Source organism: Ambystoma mexicanum, chromosome 12 (genome assembly GCF_040938575.1).
Source record: "Ambystoma mexicanum isolate Mex_15411 chromosome 12, UKY_AmexF1_1, whole genome shotgun sequence".
Lineage (NCBI taxonomy): Eukaryota > Metazoa > Chordata > Amphibia > Caudata > Ambystomatidae > Ambystoma > Ambystoma mexicanum.
The window spans coordinates 440,744,959-440,766,753 of record NC_090936.1 but is presented as its reverse complement, the minus strand read 5'-3'; the positions used below and the strand labels follow the sequence as shown (position 1 = coordinate 440,766,753).

General features: G+C 45.8%; 2 protein-coding genes across 8 annotated transcripts in view; one reads left to right on the top strand and one right to left on the bottom strand.

The window, feature by feature from the left end:
- Positions 1 to 21,795, top strand: part of CACNA2D4 (calcium voltage-gated channel auxiliary subunit alpha2delta 4) — a 1,390,363-nt gene that overhangs the window by 962,947 nt on the left and 405,621 nt on the right. The gene's annotated exons all lie outside the window — the stretch shown is intronic.
- LRTM2 (leucine rich repeats and transmembrane domains 2) overlaps positions 501 to 21,795 on the bottom strand; it is a 106,703-nt gene continuing 85,408 nt past the window's right edge. For both annotated transcript variants that reach the window (XM_069628632.1, XM_069628633.1), the window contains exon 4: positions 501 to 14,198. In XM_069628632.1, coding sequence (XP_069484733.1) covers positions 13,756 to 14,198 — 443 coding nt within the window. In that variant the 3' untranslated portion in view covers positions 501 to 13,755. The remainder of the gene's footprint in view (positions 14,199 to 21,795) is intronic.

Below are 21,795 nucleotides of genomic sequence, written 5' to 3'. Positions count from 1 at the left end.
TATTTAATGCTGCACTTGTGCGGTCGCACCCCCTGAGCGCACCTTGAGTCGGCGCCGGGTAAAACTAGACACCCCTACTGCTCCCATGATCCCACACTGTTGACTTTGTTGGCTGGGGCTGGCAAGAGTTGTAGTCCCAAACATTGTGAGAGTCAAAGTTTGCCGATTCCTGTCCTATGGGAAAAGTAGCCAAGCTTCCAGGCATCACTAGGGTCCATTGCTGGGGTGAGATGAGGTTCGCAGTGCCGCATGGCTGGACTATGGTGTGTTGCCACAGTAAATGGGGCTCTCCCCACTGGACATTAACAGGACAATACTCGGAGGCAGCATAGAGTTCGAGGCGGAGGATCTTGGAAGAGAGGGCATAGTCTGCAGACCGGGGCGGGGTGCGTGTCAGTGCGGATGAGTTTCCGTGAAGGAATGGTAGTGCCACAGCGTGCCAGGGGGCGAGATATGAAACATTAGCGACCACATTCATTAAGGAGGCAGCCAGAGACCAGTACATAAATACAATCTTTATTCTCACTGGGAAAGAGCGAGCCAGAAAGTGTACACGAGCATCTCGGGCAAGATCTCTTGGACATGACGGCAGCTCTCGTTCAAACGGTCTCACGCAAACGCACAGCAACAAAAAGCCAAGAGCCCCCCTCGAGCCATGGGGACCACGACTCAGCAGCAGCAGCACAGATTAGAAAAACACACACACTGTGGCCCACTGAGCTGACAGAACAAACAAAACAAACACAAACTTTTACGGGTGCTACTTTTTGAAAAGTGTTTGATTTCCGGAGTGCGGGTCGGGGGCGGGGGGTGTAATGCTTAGCTGGTCCATGCTCCAGCTGTGGGATATGCCTTACAGTTGCACTCCAACCGCAGCGTCCTGTGGGTGTCCTTCACGTCATAGGTTCATATCCAAGGAGAAATGACTCCGCCTTTCATCCTGCGATGTTTGATACCACGAGTAGCGTAGTGGCCAGTTACACCGTCAGTTAGCCCGCGGGGGGGAGTAAGGTAGAGTGCGGTATCGCACTTTCCCGGCTGCACGCTTGCTAGTAGCGTGATGCACAACACAATTATAATATGCTGCCCTGCGATGTACTATAGCACGCATGCGCACTGCATGCTGAAGAGAACTTGGTACGGTGCAGCAACATGTGCATGTGAAGGGTATTTCAGTGCCAAGCCGCTCTCCCCTCTCTTTGTGTTACGCCATTTCGTGCAATGCACTATATGCTATCGTAACTTGGGCAAACATAACCCCTGCTACCAATTTCGATTAGGTAATAATAATGTGTGTAAATGTGCTCTATGTAAAGCACTTTGGATCAAAGCGCTATATAAATGACAAATTAGTGTGCTCATGGAATGCCGGGAGTCAGTTCAGTTTGGGGGTGTATGGACATCACCTGGGCAGGTTTTACCTGTAGCGCCCCTTTGTGCTTGGTGCACGGGGCCGAGAGTCACGGCACGGTGCTGCCTTCTACCTGCAACCTCCTCAGTGTGGGAGGGGTAAGTCCCCCCTCCCCCCAAGGCAGGGTTGGCTCAGCTCCTGATCAGCTTTACAGCAGAACGCATTGCCAGTTTATCACAAGGCCTGATGGGGTGCCCACCTCCCTTCCCTGGCCCAACCACTTTAGCTTTCCATGGCATTTCCTGCACAGGTACCAGAAAGGATGAGGCAGCTTATTCGAGGGCAGATTGAGAAAAATAGGAGTCTTAGCCCTTTCCTCTTACATCTGGCTATGCCCATGTCCTCGCCAAGGCTACTGGGAAGGGAAGACTGGAGAGGCTGTCTACGCAAGCTACTAAAACGTAGTGTGTTTAGTTCACTCTCTTGCCTCTGACCTGTACCAGTCCTTGTAGGTTGCACACATGAACTGTGCATTCGGATTTCCATTGGTGTCTGTGTTAGAACTTTTGGGTTAAGCCATGTCCACCTGCCCTCGCACTTTCGGCCCATACACGCCACGTCTGTGACTTCAAGGAACGCCGCATGAGGCCGCTCTCTAACTTCTTGGACTGACGTGTCTGCTCGGTGCCCTCCTCGTCATGCGAAGCGCGCTTCTTCTGCCCGCCTGCCCTTATTAAAGCCCTCTATGTGTTTCTCAGTTTATAATGGGTACCTTGCTCCCACAGACCTCAACTTATCAAATATCGCAGGTGGTAGTCTAAATGCCTTTAAAAAGCCCCCAGGGGGCAGAGGTGTGGCCTCATGGCTGCCTCTGACGCCATATGTGATGTTGCCGGTCTACACATTCACCGTGCATGCCCCTGTCCTGACCTTCCTTTTCCCATACACCCCAGAAACTGTGCCGGGAGCTTGTTACTCTCTGCTGTACTAAAATGGATGCATTGATCACGTGCCCTCTATAGAGGTGGGGTTTAAACCCTGCAAACATGCCATGTGGCAGACGTCAGTGTAGCATCGAAGTGAAAAAAGGATAACAGACTCTTGCCAAAACTGAGAACTCCATATTTGAACAGCATTCTCAGGGGTGGAGTGGGGGGCCACCAGCGGGCCGGGCAGCGAGAGGCCCCAGCCGGGATCAAAAGAAGTTGAACCGTTCCCCTCCACACACACCACCTGAACACTTGTGCACTGCTAAGTGCTGCCACACAAGAATGAAGGCATCTGCACCCAATCCCGGCATGGCTGTGTCAGCAGTACTTGGATTGAGGTTCTCGCTAAAATACTTGGCTCTGAATCAGAGAGCACCTAGTCAATATATACAACATATCATTGTTTTAATGATGCTCCCCCTGTCTCACCGCAATGCTGTTAACATTAGCCATTATCATGGCACACCTCCCAACCTCAGAGGAAAAAAATGTGATTGGGTCCTTCCGGGGCTAGAACTCGTCATCTGCAGTGTAAGTCCAGATATCAGCAGCAAGCACCCAGCACAGTGAGCTATCTGTCCTCCAAGGTGCCATGAGCCACATAGATGCAGAGCACTAGCTTTAGACTAAATGACTCTAGGAGGTGTACTGTCCTCTTTAGATATTGACGGAGTTCAGTTCCCGAATCGGGAAGTGGTTAATTGCTGTAACCTTTATTTTGGGTCCAGGCTTGTGCTAGACACGGTTCTAGCTGAAAGTGAGAATCTGAAAATGCTGGGGTTTCGACATAATTCAGGTCGAGGACCAAGAGGGGACTGAGAATCAATTATGCGAGACAATCGAACTAAAAATCAATGTGGACAGTTTCGGGAGACACTGTAAGTGGGTGGTCAGTGATAATGACATGAAGGAATTGAAGAAGGTGGGGTGGGAGGGGGCCATGTCATCTCTATGGGCAAAAAAACAGGCAAAATAACTACACCGACCAGACAGATCTAAGACGTGCCCCGAAAGATGAGGTATTGCCCAAATGCAGTTTAGAGTACGAACCCTTGATGCTCATATCTTGGAATTCTAGGGGCAATGGGCAATTACAAACTAATATTGATCTGGTTGCATTTCTGAGGGAGGTGGATCTAATCCTCCTACAGGAATCCTGGCTGAGGGAGGCCCCGGTGCTAGAAACCTTTCAGGTAATCTTCCAATCGGCTAAACCTAGCTGCGGAGGGCGCCCATTAGGAGGTCTACTAGTTGCCGTACGGACAACACTGGGCCTATCTAAGTTAGATACTTTGATGCTCCCCTTTGGGGCTCTGGCAGTTGCCTTCTATAGTGATACATTAAAAAGTAATCTACTCACAATAAATGTACACTGGCACTCAGGAATAGAAAATCTAGAGGAACCTCTGTCCCAAATAGCGGACTGCATTATACAATGGCGTGTGACGACGGAGAGAGGCAATATTATGGTCGCAGGCGCCCTGAATGCAAATTGCCTAACCCCAAAGACAACAGGGAGTGTATGAAAAGAAATGGCCCAAAACACACTGCAGGCAGAAAGTGGTTGGGGATGCTGGAATCAGAGGTCTTGTCAGTGTTTGATGGGGGAAAGAGGGGATCGCACACATGGCATAGGGCCCCCCAAACTTCTGCTATTGATTACATCTGTACAGACTTTGAATTCCTAGAGAAATGCATTGAGTTTAAAATTATTATGACTGAATGTAGCGATCATCGCATGTTAAGAGCGTATTTTGCAGTTAGAAAAGCTATTCCTAATCCAGGGGCCCCTAGGGACCTGATCTCTAATGTAAAGGGGAATAGACCTGGAGCGATAAAAAATCACACAGATCTAAATAGTTATTTGAGGATTTTATATGGCCAGCCAGAACTGGAATGGACAATGAATGTGTTTAGTAAAGTGGCATTTGATGGGCTCCTGAATAAATTCCATCAGGGAGCGGTCATGATGGGGGAAATACTAGTAGTAAGACCAAGACTATCATCAAGCGTGTCTTTGATGAGGAGTTGGTGGAGGAAAGAAAGAGGATGAAAAAGCAATTGAGAATGATTACAATTGGGCAATTTGAGGGGTAGCTTATTCTAAAAAGGCAATGCGTATTAAACAAACACATAGAAACTACTGCAAAAGCAGAAGAATGATTATGCTGCAGAGGGACGCTGAATCTATGTTGAACGTCCTGATTAAGAAAGATACTCGAATTCTTTGGCAGCTAATAAACTCGGGGGACATGGGACACTCCGTTAAACAACTGAATGCAGTGTCAGAACAGCAATGGGTAACCTTCTTAGAAGAGCTGTGTGGGAGAAGGGAGAAGAAGCAGGGAGAGACTGAGGATGTAGACACTGAAGGATGGGTGGATGAGATATCGATCGAGGCGGATGAAATGATGGCCTTAATTGGGGCATGCAGTAACTCACGAGCAGCAGGGCCTAATGGGCTGTCTAATGCTTTATTTAAGGCCGACATAGTAATCTGGGGGAAGATCTTGACAATTAGATTTAGAGAAATTATAAGATCTGGGGTGTTTCCACCGTCCTGGGAATTGGCTAATGTAGTGCCTATCTACAAGAGGGGTCCTAGAAACGATACCAAAAATGATAGACCTATCTTGCTGATTGACACAGCTTCCAAATTATTTCCGACAATAATCTTGAGCCACTTAACTGAATGGTCAGGGACTCAAAGAGGCTCTCAATGCTACAAACGAGCTTCAGAAAGGACCACTCAACTACTCTTAATGCAGCAGTTTTAAGAATCTTACAGCAGTCTGCTTGGGTGGCAAAGGAAGGGTCGATTTTAGTATCCTCCATAGACTTATCCAATGCATTTGACATAGTGGACCGTAAGAAACTTTGGTCCTAGTTGCATGACTGGGGGATGCCTGACGATTTACTGCAGATACTTAAACTCCATAGAAACTCCGCTCTTAGAATAAGATTAAATAAAGAAGGGGATCTATCCAGGCGTGTAGAAGTAAACAAGGGCGTACGTCAGGGTTGCATTTTGGCTCCATGTATTTTCAATTTGTATGTCTCAGACACCTGGAAATATCTGGAGAAGTGCGGTTTTGTTACACTAAAAATAGGTAATGTGAGAGTTCCAGGGTTATCTTATGTGGTGACTTCCTGCTGTTTGATGTGACAAAAAAGGGTCTGCAGCGACTCATGAACGGCTTTTTGAAGTACGCGGAGGAAAATGGGTTATGAATCAATTCAGCCAAGACCAAGATTTTGCACTTCTTGAGAGGAAGGAATAGAGAGACGATATCCTGGTACTTAGAGGAGTGTAAACTTGGATGTTCGGAGCATCTGATATATCTGGGCTTCGACATTTTCGCACGCCCATCTAAGGTAAAAATCTGGAAGGGTTGAAAGCTAAAGCGGAGACATTGGCTATTCAATTAATAAAATTGGATGGAAGATTTGGTAGATTTTCAATCAAACCAGCTGTCCAGTTCTATGAGGTGAAAATCGTACCCAAGTTTCTCTCTGCAGGGGAAGGGTGGACCACAGAAAAGCTGGAGTCCCTTGAAGCCCTAATCTGGAGGAGGTGCTTGAAACTTCCTAGTTCAATCCCAATGCCGGTAATACGGTTTGAATAAGGGCGGCTATCGCTTAAGGCACGAGTCAACTGGAGAAAACTGTCTTTGCTGGCTAAAATTGTTCACCCCATGGAAGATACGCTTTACGCGCAATTCAAAAAACATTTAGCATTAATGAAGTCTATAGGCAGGAAGGAAGATGTCATATGTGTCCTAGAAAAGGAGTGTGAGCATGGTTTGGATGAGTGTGGGTTAGAAATGGGCTGGCTGTTAAAAAAATTCATGAAAAGTTAAGAAATCCCTCCTTGATAAAGATTGGTGTGACACTGTGGAACGTTTCCATGCGTACCCCTCCCTAAGCCATCTGCCAACATAACATAAACTCGGGGGAACCATTTCAGTCATTATGCACCAATTCCCGAATAAATTCATGCACAACCAAGTCCTTAGACTAACGTGGAACATACCATACTGTAAGGAAATCCTTTTGAAGTATGGAGGTTTAAAGTGAGCAGAATCGGGAATGTAGGTTTTGTGGGTCTGAGGGTAGGGCTGAAACAATTTGACGCATGATCTTAGACTGCGTGTCTCCGAAAGACCTTAGAAAGATACATATGTGTACATTCTGCAGTAATTGGAGTTTTTTGCTGGTAGACCAGGTATGGCAACGATGTGTCTGTATTAATAGCGCTAAAGATGGTTTGCAGACCGCTGCCTTATTGAATTCATTGAGGTTATTATAGACGAAACCTGTCTGAAATATGATAGGTTGAGGGGTTTTAAGGCAAATTGAGAAGGTGAATGATAAACCTTAGAATATTAGCCATGTATTGGGTTCTGGGGTTCTTTCATTCTGTTCTTATCTTGTGTTTTTTTAATAAGAGAAATGTATTGTGATTTCTGTTTTAACTTTTGATGTGTATGTAATTGTAAAGGTTTATGTTAAACCAAGACAATAAAAAATAAAAAATTAAATAGGAGGTGTATACTTCCATGAAGTCTTACTAGCCCTTCAGCTATGCCAACGTTTGACTTGTAATAGTTTTGTCTCTGTTGAAACAGCCCATGCCCGGAGAGGGAAGGGGGGAGGGTGGTGATCACACGCAGGTAGGTAGCCCTAGACCAATAGGAGAGAAGCCCAGGTGCTGCCGATGGCCCATTGGGCGAACACCCGATCCGTTTAACGGCCAGTCTGCTCCTGGGCATTGTGCATTTGCTTTTGTGAGCAAACATCTTTCTCCTCCCTCAGCCCACACCTCCAGGGGACTGCGATGAAACCTCCCAATGCCAAGGAAGGGGAGAGAACTCACAGAGCAGGGAAGCATGATCGAGCCCTGCAGCACTCGCCCGTGAGCCGAGAACTATTGACCGGAAGGCCTGCGGCCTGAAGCTTCCGAGGGCAATGGTGGAGATGTTCTAATTCAGCTGTTTCCAGTCCAGCGAAACAAAAGCTTCACCGGGGAACCAAGATAAACATATGATTGTCTTATGGTGTTTATGTATAGTTGGCAAACTTACACTTAAGAAGTAAATCTATTGCAGTGAAATGAAACTAAGGTTTGGCAAACATGTTGCTCAGTTTTGCAATAAAATGGCTAACTGATATGCGTTGCACTCTATCTGGAAAAAACCTGGGCTGAACCTTCTCCCCAATGCCCACACCAATTATCCCAGTCACTGGGTCGTGAAAGTTTCCACTGGCACACCTAGTTGCCCTAGGCTGGCAACAGGAAAGAGTGTTTAGCGATGCACATAGCTGGCACACACCCAAACATTGGAGGAGCTGCCTCTCAAGCAAAGCTTTGATGCTCCTCTGGGCTGACTCAGGCCTTCATCCTTCTGAGGTCTCAAAGTGAGGACCACAATTGTGGGTACTAATTACGATAATAGCCTGTTAGTAAGCGCTCCGAAGCAGGAACTTCCAGTGTGCGGCGCTAACTAAAACACCACACTTTATAATCCATTTTGAACCGGTCTGGAGTGGATGTTAGTGTTGGCTTCCCAGCTGTGTCTTTATGGTAGATATTGAAGGATGGGCTTCAGCCCTCTCTGCTCTTTTGCAGGTATTTCCTTGCGGGTAATTGGAGGATTTTTAGTGGGTTCTTTTTGGTATCCAGGCTGCAATGGTTCTTCCTGCTGAACCTGTCAGCCCCCATATTTGTTTTTAAGGATGCTGCTCTGCTTCAAGGCAGCATAAACTGGACACCTCAAGCCCTCCAGGAGACGGTGTGTCATTGGCTGATGGAAGTCTGGGGCTTGGGAAGTTGTTCCCTAGGCAATACCAGAGGTCTGCTAAGACACGTACTTATTGGTGCTCTTGCAATTGCTTAAACATGCAGGAAATGACGTTTCAGCCAGAGCACCCCTGGCAGGTACCTTTGGGAAGCCTTTGCATGTACCAGTTATTGCTTGTTATTGATATCAATAGTTCACTCTGTCCCCCCCCCCCGTGGGGTGACGCACTAACACTTTAGTGTTTGGAGGCATCTGATCACTTTTAAGCAATCGTCCGGTCTCTATTCTCAAGTATTGTAGTGAGCTGCGCACGTTATGTAGGCGGCCAGCTCAGCGCTATTGGTTATTTAAATCTCTAAAACTAGACTCTTCTTCTGTAAAGGAAAAGCCTCCTATTGTGTGCACACTCCACCCACCCACCTCTTCAGTAAAGAGCTCATGGAAGGAACCAAAAATGCTGCAACAACTGTCCGAAAATCCCCCGCATTTCCGTTGCCCCTACAACAGCTCCCTAAGCACTCACAGAGAGTTTGGCTCAGAGCCTTGGTTGTGGCCGTTTCATGAGGCAGGTGTGGTTGGTTAGTCTGGGGTTTTATTTTCTGCCAGCCTCAAGCTCGCCTGAGCCACCAAATTCATGATGTCTGATTGTTGGGTATCCGTGACAGTGCAGTAACACCACTGCCTCAAATCATCACAAAATGACATGTTGCTCTTAGACTGGTCCTTGTTTCTTTATTGCTCTGCATGTTTGATGTTTTAGGGGAGAGTGCAGCCCCGATCCTATTGGTTCAATGATCCCTCCCGCCATCACTTAGGCCACTTACACAGATCTGCCCTGTGGTCAAAGTTTGGGTGCATCACACCGAAATAACAAGACCCTTAACCTGACAAGTTTATGACTCGCTACTCTGTGACATCGATCCATTTCACCTGGTGCAAAAGCAAAAAGATCTCATTGCTCTGTAGAAAGAGCTCATCAAGTCTCCCTCATTGGCAGTGGTCGAAGTGAGCGGGAACAGTAGGGAGCGTTGTGCCACTACTTTTATTTTTTTACTGTTAATCGCTCCGCTACTTTTGCATCCATTTTCACCTTTCCGGAAATGTTCTTTACGAGTTAAAGCACACTTCTCCACTTTATCAATAGATATCAGTTACAGCTAAACTGACATCTATTTCAACTCAATGGCTGCCAACTAGTACGCCTGAAACCCTTGAAAAATGTGTTGCACGTTGCTTCTTTCCTTCCTACTCTGTCCCCCGCCGGAGTCCCAGTTCCACTACTTTTTGAGTACACTTCACCCATTGCTCATTGGGCAGACGCTTCACACCTCAGACCCCAGTTTTACTTTTGGACGCTATGCTTAATCTCATTCCCTTCAATGGGACCTTGGGTCTGATCATTTAATCTCTCTGTTAACACACGATCTCTTGGTTCAATCCATTGCATTTCTCTTCCTTCGACACTCAGGTCTTCGCTTCCCAGAACAAATGCAAGAATACAGTGTGGGCACCCTGACTTCATCTAGCCCTGGAATTTGAATGTGTGTTCGTCATTTTTTGCGATTGATACTGTTTCTTTAGGAGCAGGCTAACGGGTGGGGGTGGGGAGGCCAGGGGGGTGTCAGGCCACTTCTAATCACATTCATCTGGGCAGGACACAGACCAGTTTTCAGCGAGACTGAAAAGCACATGGCATACTAAAATGTTCATTTCCCTAAGCAAATAAAACTCCTATATTCGTGTACAGTGGAACCGTTCTCAAATGCTTGCCCTTTCTTAAGGGGGGGCATATGGCGCGTGGTATCGTAGATCCATGGAGAGCTCGATAAGACTGGCCATAAGAATATAAATTGCCAACCGCGGTTAAGCACCACAAACTCCTTTGGTTACGGTGACGGATCAGTCATTGGATGAGGCGGGGTGCAGGACACGCTGCATTAGAACATTTTAAGATGGATGAAGCCGTGCCTGGTGGTGGGACGAAAGAGCAAGACACGTAAATCCTCCGCGAGCACCAGATTCGTTGTGGTGCCATCCAGGTGGGCAAGCATCCTCCGCGGATTGGAAAGAGGAAAGTTTAGGCACCTTTGTCAGTCAGTCCCAGCCTTCCTTCATGAGATGTTGGGTTGACAGCCCACACCAGATGAGATGTGGCCCCGTTTGCAGGAGGAGGTGATACGCTTGGTCAAGGAGACATGCTGGCCAAAATGTGCCGGTTCGTCATCGATCATCCTACACACATCTCCTTGCTGTTATCTTGAATTGCTTTGGGGTTTCCTCGTTCCTATGGTTAGTGATACAGTGCGCCATACAGGAATCCACCCAGATAATGGAGGCCCCAGAAGTTAACGGTATACTCCGCTCTCCTTTAGTCACACAGAGCGGCACGTGGCTGCGTGATGACGTGAATGAACTAGCTCATAAAACCACACCCACCTGCTTCAAAGGGACACTAGCTTGCATAGCCGCTTTACTTGGGCAAGGAGACTATCTTGCCTTTCCCTTGTCCCCTTTCCCTTGCTCCAGTCTGCGCTCGTCCATCTTGCCTGTTCTCGAATGCCACGTGCGCGCCGTCCATTTTATGAGCACAGTCCTGGAAAACTAAGCAGGGGAGAAGCAAAGAGGCACCCACCCCTTCAAGCCCTGCTCTCTGTAGTAATCAGTGCTACATTTGAAAAAGTACGTTTGAAAAATACACGTTTAAAACGAAAAATTGAAAGTACAAAAATTGGAAAAAATAGTTTGAAAATGATAGAATAACTATAATTTAATGGGTCGCAGGGAAGCAGGAGAGAAACGGGACCCACCCCCACTCCAACCACATTATAATATGAAAACAATATTTTTTTTATGATGGAAGACAAATTTAAATGAAAGGCATTTCTTAAGCACTGACTAAGTAAGCAAACTGCTTCCAAGATATTTAAGCATTTACTAACCGCTATCACGGCATATATGAATATGATACCATAACCTGTAACCAGCTATGCCATACAATGTTAGGCCTTATGCCCATTGTAAGCTAGAGCAATGAACTCTTCCGGTAACTAAGACACCTTCTTGCAACAGCGCATCCATGCCTATGGGCTGTTAGTGCGCTTTACAAATTTAGATAAATACAAATAAATAAATAAGTAAATAAATAAATAAATAGGCGAAATGTCAATGAGCATGTTCTAAGCCGTTGACTCATTGCTTAGAGAACACACGAACCACTTGTAGCAGACAAATGCAATCACCCATTGGAAACAGTTATTTAAACATTCCAGCTGCTTGATAGGTGCTTGAGAAATGTTAAGCAAGCATTTCTCTTCGTCTAGGGAAGGGGCAGGTGGTTTCAAGGAAAGGGGAAGAAATGGTTGTGCTAGTAGCCAGGACAAAAGGGGGATGCCCCAGTCATATACGAAAAACAGTATTCAACAAGGGATGGGGCACATCCACTAAGGCAGGGGTCTGCAACCTTTGGCTCTCTGGTTGTTTTGCACTACAACTATCCTCAAACCTAGCCCCATCGTCAATTGTGAAGGGCCATGGGAGTCACAGTCCAAACCATCTGGAGAGCAACAAGTTGCATACTGTTGGTCTAAGACACGGGTGTGCAACCTTTGACTCTCTTGAGGTTTCAGACTACAATTTCTATGATATCTGGCTATTGACTATGCTGGTTAGGGATGATGGGAGTTGTAGTCCAAAATATCTGGAGATCCAAAGGTTGCAGACACCTGCACTATGGGATGAGAAGGGGGTGGGAAAGGGTGTAAGATAAACACAGCAGAGGTAAAAACTTTTAAAAATGCAAATTAAAAGCAATCATACAAATAAGCATTTTCATTCTTGTTTTCAAACTTTCAATTATAGCAATGCAAAATTTACAAAATGCTGCTTTACCTTTTTTTTTGTATTGGAGAGAAACAATTCAAACTTTGGTGTTTTCAAACATATTTTCAAATAAAGACTTAGTAGCACTCTAAGTATCGGTCACACCCATATTCTCTCCCCGGTGCCACCCATGCATTAATAATGAATAACAGCAAAGGCATCTGGGAAAGAAGCTAGGTGCTGCGAGGAAGCTTGCTTTGCATTCTGGCCAATTCAGTCAACACTTGCAACCCCCAATGTTCAGGGCAGAACATTTTAGGGGGAAAAATAGTTCAGGATTTTCAAAACACCCAGTCTGCAATTGCTCAAATGGTGAGTTAACCGTGCAGATATCAAACAATGTTTTGTGAATTTGACCATAAGACCAGGCCTAATCTTGCAAAGACACGAAAAGCACATGTTCCAAATACAATATGGCAATGAAACCAACAGAAAAGATCTAGTGGCTTTAAAGGAGTGCATTTTATGAGTTACCAACTGTGATTGGATAAAACGACAGATCAATCTGCATGGGCAAAGGTCAGTGGCACTTTGCCCTCTTGGTCCGTCCATCCCCTCCTCCCCCCACACACACATACTGCCTCTGGTTGTGTAACATTAACAACATTCACGTTTATCTTTACAATTAAAATAGAAATCTATGACTGTACAGGTCTGTCTCAAAAAATATGCCAAGTGCAGGTCAGACATGGCTCCCATGCCTGGATAGAGAGAGAGCCAACATGGGAGATGTTCTCCGGCAGGGCTGGGTCAAAAGGGATGGGGTCGGCTCGTCAGGCATTGGGGCCAAGGGAGCAAGAGGAGACATGCGTTATCCCGAGGGTCCGGGGTGAGGGTGAATGGACGCATCCCTGGGGACTGCGGTTAAGGAATCAAGAGGAGAGTTGACCCAGTGCTGCAGATTTAAAAGCAGATCGCAGAATGTTGCCATCGTCCCATTTGATGCCAAAATGTACTTTTTCCTCCACTGGAGACAAAAAAAATGTGTTTCCAACCCAATCGCTCCTCCAAGATTTGTTCTTTTAACAATCTGTGAACACCCAAGGAATGAGCATCAATTTGATGGTGTTTTTGAAAATATTGTCTTGTAAATGGGATAACGAGTTTGTCAAAGGGGAACAATTTGGAACTCAGGGGTTCAAAGTCTACCATTTGTCCATGGTGGTTGTACAAGAGGCCTCCACCCTCTGGAGCCATTCACCTGTCTCCCATTCCCGCTGAAGGAACCACCTCGAAGTGTCAAGTAGATACTTGCATTTTCCTTCCAACCACTCCCACAATGAAGGGTTGATTGCACGTGCCAACCACAATGAAGGCTTGATTGTTGCAGACCATTGCCCACTTAGATTCAGGATTAGACCAACATGCCGTGTCAGAGACCACCGGAGATGCCACCAATGGTGGTCCTTTATTGGGCAGTGCCTTCTAAGGATGGATATGAACCAGGTGGAACTGGAAGATAAAGGCTGTGGCAAATATTGGTACCACCCTCAGCCTTGTGAGTCTATCGATGGGTCCTAGTTGGGCTAACAATGGGAAGTGATGTCATTGCATGCCAGGTGTGATAGCTCTTCTCAGTGTGGGTGAAAGTGGCATCAGCAGAATGTAAAGGAGGAAAAGAGGTCTCCGACAAATGCAGCAGTGGGTGAAGACCAGGAGACATAGACCCCGGTGATATTCACACATTTGTCCATCATGATTTTCAAAGGGAAGGGCTGATATCCTTTTCCCCACCTCACGCCACTGAGGAGATCTGCTTCTGCTCCTCGTTCTCCCCCTCGGTATCGCTCATGAGTGGCTGCCTCTTCTTCAGCTCTCGGTGGTACTTAGCCATGAGAGAGGCGTAGATGCATCCGTAGGCCGCTGCCACCACCATCATGATGCACACGATGCCGCAGACAACGCCAGCAATAATAACGGTGCCGATGGCCCTCCGCACGCTCACCGGTCTGTACCTCTGTCTCTGTGGGCACTCCGTTGCCGGCACAGGTTCTGCCTTGGACTCCGGTGGCTGGAGGCTGCCCTTGGTGCAGGGGCTGTCGGGGCGGTCTGCGGCGGGTGGGCTGTTCTCATCTTCTAGCTGAGTGCAGTAGTTGAACATCTCCATGGGCACCATGCGCATGTCCCTGCCCCGCAACTCCTTGGGCAGCGTGCACTGCAGCTCATCGACCTTACCCCCTGCACCGGAAGAGAAAAAGAGATGGTGAGCGCTCAAGGCCAGATAGTGAATGCTTTCTCTGCCATTCATTCTCAGCGTATGGGCAACATGCATCCAAACACAAGACTCCATTTTGTCTGATGCCTGAGCTGTGCACGGACTTCACTTTTGCTGTAAAGACAGACCAAGGACAGCTAGCCGCCATACTGAAACAACTTTTGACTTTGGCACTGACATCTCCAGCCCCTATATCATACTCTCTCTGGCACAAACGCCCCTCCTTCTTCCCCCTCCTTGTGCGGCAGCATTGATACTAATAGACACGTGCCGCCACATTTTGTATCACGTGTACAATATTACAAGACGGCGCTTCCGTGCATTGTGTTTGTACCAACATTATTTAGATTCGCTCTGTTACGGCCTATCAAACACTAACTATTTTTTTTATTTAAAAACCCTGTCCCAGTGTTGGGGAAAGGGAGGGCGACTGTGTCGGTTTTTAAACAAACATGAATTGATTTTCAAAACGTTCTCATTTGGGGACAGATTCGAACCCCCAACTTTCCAGATACCAGCTGTATGTATTGACTGCTTGTGGGACAGATACAGGATGAAAAACAGCTAAATAGCAAAGCAAGTAATGTCAAACAGAGCAACAGCTCCTTTGTTATTTACATGCCTTCTGTTTTTTAAATTATAGTGTTATAGTTGAGATGCTCAACTTTTCACATTAAATATCAATAGCAATCAAGTTCATTGTATACATATAAAATTAAAATACATAATTCAATCAGTATTACTTGAAATATATCATGCTTGTTGTTTAAGTGTTTTATGAACAGTCAAAACCGCACAATGTGCATGCAGTTACTGTGGGTTTGGGGGTGGTGCGAAGGTCAGGTTAAGGGGGGACAGAAGGAGTAGGTTAGTCTTTCTTTTATGTTGTTGGCCGTCACATTTTATTTCTTGAAAATCCTGTCACCTACCTTTCTCTCCCTTTGTAAGCTCTCTGTTTCTTGCTGCTCCCTTTTCACCTCTGTATTCTCTTATTTGTCTCCCCCAGCCGCTTCCTTTTACTTGTTCTTGCTCTTCTTTCTATTCACTTTTTTTCCTGTCTTTTTCTCTTTGATCGTTAACCCTTTCTCTCTGTTGCTTTCCAGCTCACGTGCTTTGCTTCTTTTCACCATCCCTCTCTCTATCCCTCCCTCACGTTCCCCCTCTATGTGGGGGCAGGCACTTGACCCCCCTCCCTCTACTTCCTGCTCCGCGTCTCACTGGTACGGTCCAGCCTGTGCATTGTTCCCCGTGTGCAGGCGACCCTCCTTCTCGCCCTCTTCCTCCCTGCGCCCTCAATACATCTTTTACCCTCTCCCTTCGTCTAGTTCCTTCGTTTCGCCCTTTTTGGCTTGTTTGCACTAGTGTTTCAATCCTTCCTTCTCTTCCCCTCTCGTTCCTTTCCTCCCCCTCTGCCTGAAACACTTGTGTATAGGCGCGTTATAAAGGCCATATCATATATCATATCTTCATTCTGTGTCTTCTCTCTTACTGCCTCAATTGCTATCACTTTCCTCTTTCACTCTGCCTTCCTCTTCCCCTCTTCTAGCTCCATCTTTCATTTTCTCACCCTTTTACTGTCACTCTCTATAGTTTCTCCCAGTGTTGGAAATGGAAAACATTTATTGGGGGAACCGTCACTTCTTAGGGGGACGGGTCTTTGGGAAGGAGGGGGCGGGGCCAAGGGGCATGGCCCAGGGCCAGGTTGCGCAACACAGTATCTCTATATAGAACCCAATCCGGGCGATTTGCATAGAGCATCATGGGAACAGCATAATGTCCACAATTTTAAATGTTAAACATGTTTTATAGTGATCCATTAAGAAAATCTTTTGAGCAAATAATGGACTCTTCTGTTTTGATTGGTCACAATATTCACCCTAATAAAGAGATGTCTGTATAATGCAGGACATATAGACCAGTTTGAACAGCTGCAAAACTGTATGTGAGGCTTCGGCCCATCAATCTGCAAGGCATTAGCCCTGCGGCGGGCGACCAGATTTTCAAAATAAAAAAAACTAACAGGCCACCAACATAAAAGTAGGACTACAATTTGATAGTGGATCCCAGGACTACACTTCTATAGTGGGGAAAAGGGGGAGAGGATTTCAGACATTCCCCTGGATATAAACAATGTAACGACGCAGACTGATAGTGTAGGCCTTGTCGGGAAAACATTTCCAAAGCTGTCTCTACAGCACAATCAGTTCATGTTATTAACGGAAAGATTTTTGGTTAGAGACCACCCCAAACGTCAGATATCTGGCTTTAAATGTTATTGTAAAATCACCAAACGATTACAATGTTTCTATGGTTTATAATACATTTGGTGGTCGAGGGACTTTTCAATCCATCTCTCTGCTGCTTTATCTCGAGACCTTGACCACAGATGGCGCTGATTCCTGCCACTGTTTGCTCGACCCTCTCTGCAAAACGTTCGGGACGGGGGGCGTAGAGCACCCAATTCTAGGGTGGTCCTGGCAAACCAGGGTGTCTGGTCACCCTAACCTGGTGCCAAACATCAGCTAAGCCAGCGGTGAATGAGAGTACCATTCAAGAATAGACAGGTAGACACCACTTGTTGCACCTGCTGTCTTTTCTCACATCACTTATTGCACATGGTAAGGATTGACAGTCAACCCCACACCTGGAAGTGTGTCCATTGAAAGAGATCTATGCAGCAATGAGGGACTATTCACACCTTGGGATCTGCAGTACCTCAGTCATACATTATGTGTTAGTACTGACTTCTGCTATTGTATTCCCTCTCCCCTCTTGCTTCTCCACTATTTTTGACTGCTGACTCTCTGTTGTCTCCTCCTCTCCCTTTTCCTATCTCCTCTCCTCCTCCCCTTACTTTCTTCTATGCACTTACTCTATCAGAATTCTCCCTGGACCAAGTATGATAGCAACCTCGTCTGTCTCCTCCCCCCTCCCCTTACTTATTTTCCTCCTCCCTCCAGCACTATCTGAAATGTCAGGCCTAGTACGGTAGTCGCTTGTCTGTTTCCATTTCCTTCCCACTCTCCCCCTCCCTTCCTTATCTATGTCTTAGCACTAGCTGAAATATCGTCAGGCCAAGTATGATCGTTAATTTCACATCCTTACTGTTTATGGCCTGTAAGAATGTCATTGTATTTTCCCTTGTTCCCTCCCTTGCCTTGAAGCGCTTTGAAACACATTGTGTATAGGCGCTATATAAATAAACCATCATATCATATCATATTGGGCAAACCTTCACTGTGCAGCATGTGGCCATCGGATACTCATCCTGGGAAACCTTGTGTCAGCATAGACTCCGAGGAATCCTAAAAGATATCCCCAGAGACTGCTTGCAAAGTCCTCAGTGCAGAGATTCAAAACCCATGGAAATCACCCCTTACAGGGGTGACATTGGGCGAACCCACTCTCAAATGAAGAACTTGATCATAGCACTGTGTACATTGGAGCCAAAGACCAACGACCGGTCTGTTTCCTTCTAGGTTAACTTCAGCCCATCCCTGCTCCCATAACCTACTGCATGGCGGGCCGATTGCAAAGCACCAGCCACGGTCATCTGCGATTCATTGTTGTGGAAATTGCTGCCAGCGCCAAGCGTACCCAGCGGACTGGATCTAAGACAAAGCCGTGGGCACGTTCCTCAACTCTTATGGACCTACACTGATCGAGTGGTTGCGGCTTTAGGGCCATGTGTGGGTGTATGGGGGCGATGAGGACATGGTGCCTTGTCTGCATGGTGTCCTGTCACATTCAAGTGCTGTCGCAAGTCCAGCCCCTGTTACTCCAGGCAGCATGTCAGCAGCGCCTAATGGTGCCGACCGTCAAGGAACACGCTATAGTAAAGCACCACTGGCATAGGTGTCTTCTGCCCATATGAGTTGCCAACCCAGGCCCCCCATGCGGGATCACAGGTCTTATGAGAAGTCAAACCTCTTGCCTTCCAAGCCCTTTTGTTTGGAGCTTCCATTTAGCTCCAGAAGCTGGGGCTGTCCCCCGTTTGTTGAATACACTGGTTCCACTGTCCTTTTTTCCTCGCTCCTTGACTCCTATTGGCCACCGTGCTTTGTTTAATTTGGGTTGTTCTTAAGTAGTATTTGGAAAGTGTATAAAGTGTATTTCTTTGTATGGCGAAAATCGACTACTTGGCTCGCGCTCCTCAGACATTGCAGAAACCCAGTGGCTGGGAATTGTGGTAAAACCTTGAAAAAGAAAAGTGTGCAGCCCCCTTTGTCAGGCAAAGAGAAGGGAGTCATCAGCATCAGAAACTCAACAACACAGAGCAAGTCCATGCTCTCTGGGGACCTTGAGCTCTCTCTTAAGAAAGTAGGATCTCTTTGGACTCCCCATGCGACAGACTTTTGCCTTCCCATTGGCAGAAATCGAGAACTGGTACTCGGAACACCAGGTACCATGCCACATCCTCAACTTTAGGGCCCTCTTTGTGGAATTTACTATCTCGTCTAGTCCATGATCCTTTTAGCCTAGCAATCCATGATGTCACTTGCTCAGTGTTATTGTTCACTCCTTCTACACCAAAGAGAGCAGCCAAGGCTGTTCTCAAGTTGCCACGCTTGTGCAATGTCAGGGTGGAAAGGAAACCCTAAGGCCCTTCCTCAGAATGTCTGACAAGATTCCCTTGTCTCCCATATGGTGATGTGTTTAGTTATTACAAGTAACTGTAAATCCCTATGGCCTGGTGGCTATGTCTTATTGTGTGAATGGTGTTAATGTTATCTTTACATCATTCAGTCAAATACATATATTTATTTATGAACATATAGAGTTTTATTGCCCCAAACTTTACAAAGAAAACCCTTTGCCAAAGACACTGTATCTTTACTCTACATAAAGTGGGAAAGGTTTCAAAAGGCACTATTTCACATATGTATATCACATATATATCACCTACTAGCTGATATACCCGGCGTTGCCCGAGCTTTTATTCCCTCATAGGTATAGGTGACTGTGCACAATTTGGTGCAGATTGGTGACACAATGTGGAATTGTATAAGGAACAATGCTTTGCCAAGCCACAAACCTACAAACACATTTTGACTTTGCTGAAATCCGGGGAAAGGGGTGGGGTGTCCAAATGTCATGTAGACAGTAATGTTTGGAGGGTCCTAACAGTGGTCTGTGCAACATTTGGTGCAGATTGGTGAAACAGTGTGGAATTGTATAGGGAACATACTCGAATCCACAAACTCACAAACCCAGAGACTTTTGCTGAAATCCAGGGAAAGGGGGTTGGGGGTGGCCAAATGTCATGTGGAGAGTAATGTCCGGACCGCCCTAACAGGTGACTGTGCTAAATTTGGTGCAGATTGGTGAAACGGTGTGGAATTGTATAGGGAACATATGCAAAGCCACAAACCCACCCATACATTTGCACTTTTGCTAAAATCCAGGGAAAGGGGTGGGGTTTCCAGATGTCATGAAGTCAGTAATGTCCAGAGGGCCCTAACAGGTGACTGTGCAAAATGTGGTGCAGATGGGTGAAACAGTGTGGAATTGTATAGGCAACATACACCAAGCCACAAACCCACAAATGTTCACTTTTATATATATACATATACATATATATATATACATATAGATATTCCAATCCAAACCCATTATTTCAGCGGTGCGCCATAAAAGATGAACACCAACAATCAAAATAAATGAAACTATTTCACACAATAATAAGAACATGTAAAATACATTCATTATGCCACATTCCAATACTCGAATTAACAAAACAAGGTAACATTAAATAAAGAACTTGAGATAAAACTCTTTCAGATCTTTAGCTAAAGCTTTTAACGTATATTCTGCTAAAGAGCAAGTACACTGTTGATCACTAGCTGTAAGATGAAGCCATAAAAATGGACAACACTAACACTGTCAGAGAGCATGAGCTCGGAGAACTGGAACTGGGAACGTCTCGTGCTCCACCGCACAGACCATGTACTAAAGTCTCTTCTACAAGTGGACAGTTAGGACAGCTAATCGGACCGTGGTCTTTATTGTTCCGTGTCGAGGTAGTGGAGTTCAGGCTGGCACAGCTAAATCTCAATGTTGCTATGAACATTCAATGTTTACCATGGGATGACCAAATGATGTAAGGCTGGAGGCCCAGGTGGCAAGAAACGGATCAATCAAATCTATTCAGCGTCTCTCCCGGGAATGCCATAAAATCACAAAATCCCAAACCTATAGCACTTAATCTGTGATGAACTAAGAAACACATTTAAGTGAATAGCTGAAAAATTAATAGGCAGATTTTAAAAAGACCATTCTTTATGTGCCTGTGTCAGGAAACATTAAAGGGACGATGGCTTTGCCATAGTTCACTAATAATGAACTTGATAAGAGAAGCTTTAGGCTTGTTTAAGGTTTTAAAAAGACAGACCACTGGGCATCCAAAACTTAGTCTGGAATATATATGAATCCCAATTCTTTATGACAAATTAGATTTAGGGCTGACATAGGTAAAACTAAATGTCTTTTAGAAAAATAATTATGTATTAATTGTATAATATTAGAAATGTATTCAAATAATCCCAATGAAACAGTAGGCAATAAATGTGATTAGTATCCAGAGTGGGGAAACGGGGTGGCAGCCTCTCAGCCAATGGGGAAGGCTGGGAACGCGGGCATTACCAGGCGGTAATCCCGCCGCACCAAGCCTTCTCACGACTGGAGGCTTCCTCTTCTCCCGCAGGGAAACCAGGTAAGTGGTCCTCCTGTCTCCTCCCTCCTCCCCATCCCCAGAATTCCCTCACCACCCACCTTCTTTTCAGTCCATTTCTGGAGCGGACAAGCTGGTAACACTTCTGTCCCAAGCGTGTCCACTCCCGATCTGCGACAGGCTGTTATGGACTACACATAGTCCCTTCTCTTCTTTCAATGGTGGCCATTTTTTTTGTTTACTTTTTTATATGGCCGCCCTGGAAAGAGAGAAGGGACTACATGTAGTTCCTTCTCCCGTTTCCATTGCGGCCATTTTCTTTGTTTACTTTTTTCTATTGTTTTCAATGGCCGCCATGAAAAGGGAAAATTGACTTCATTTTCCCTTCCCATGCGACCATTTTTAAAGCATTTTCTAACAGAAAATAAAATGTTTTTAGTACCCAGTCTTACGGGCAGGGGTACTAATAGAAATAAGCCCCTCGCAGGGAGGGCATTACCACTTCAGGTAATGCCCCAGGGCCTTCGTTAAGACCCGAGCGAAGCTATGGGCACCGGGGCATTACCTAAAGTGGTAATGGCTGCCTGCTCAGGGCTTATTGATTACATAATAGACACATTCTGAGGCTTTTAAAAGAAAACGAGCACTCATTGGTCCTTTTGGACCAATTGATATCCTTCCTTTAAATATATAAAAAGTTGTAAATTAAGAATCTGGGTAAGCCCTACATGTAGATTCCCCATATCATTTTCTAATGTAAACATAGCCATTAGTTTGTAAACTTTCACTGTATTCATCCAAGGAATGTGCCTAGAAAGTAAACTTCTTTATATATAATTGTTGGTCAATATGTGGTATTTTCCAATACCTTGGGTTATTGGGGGAGATCT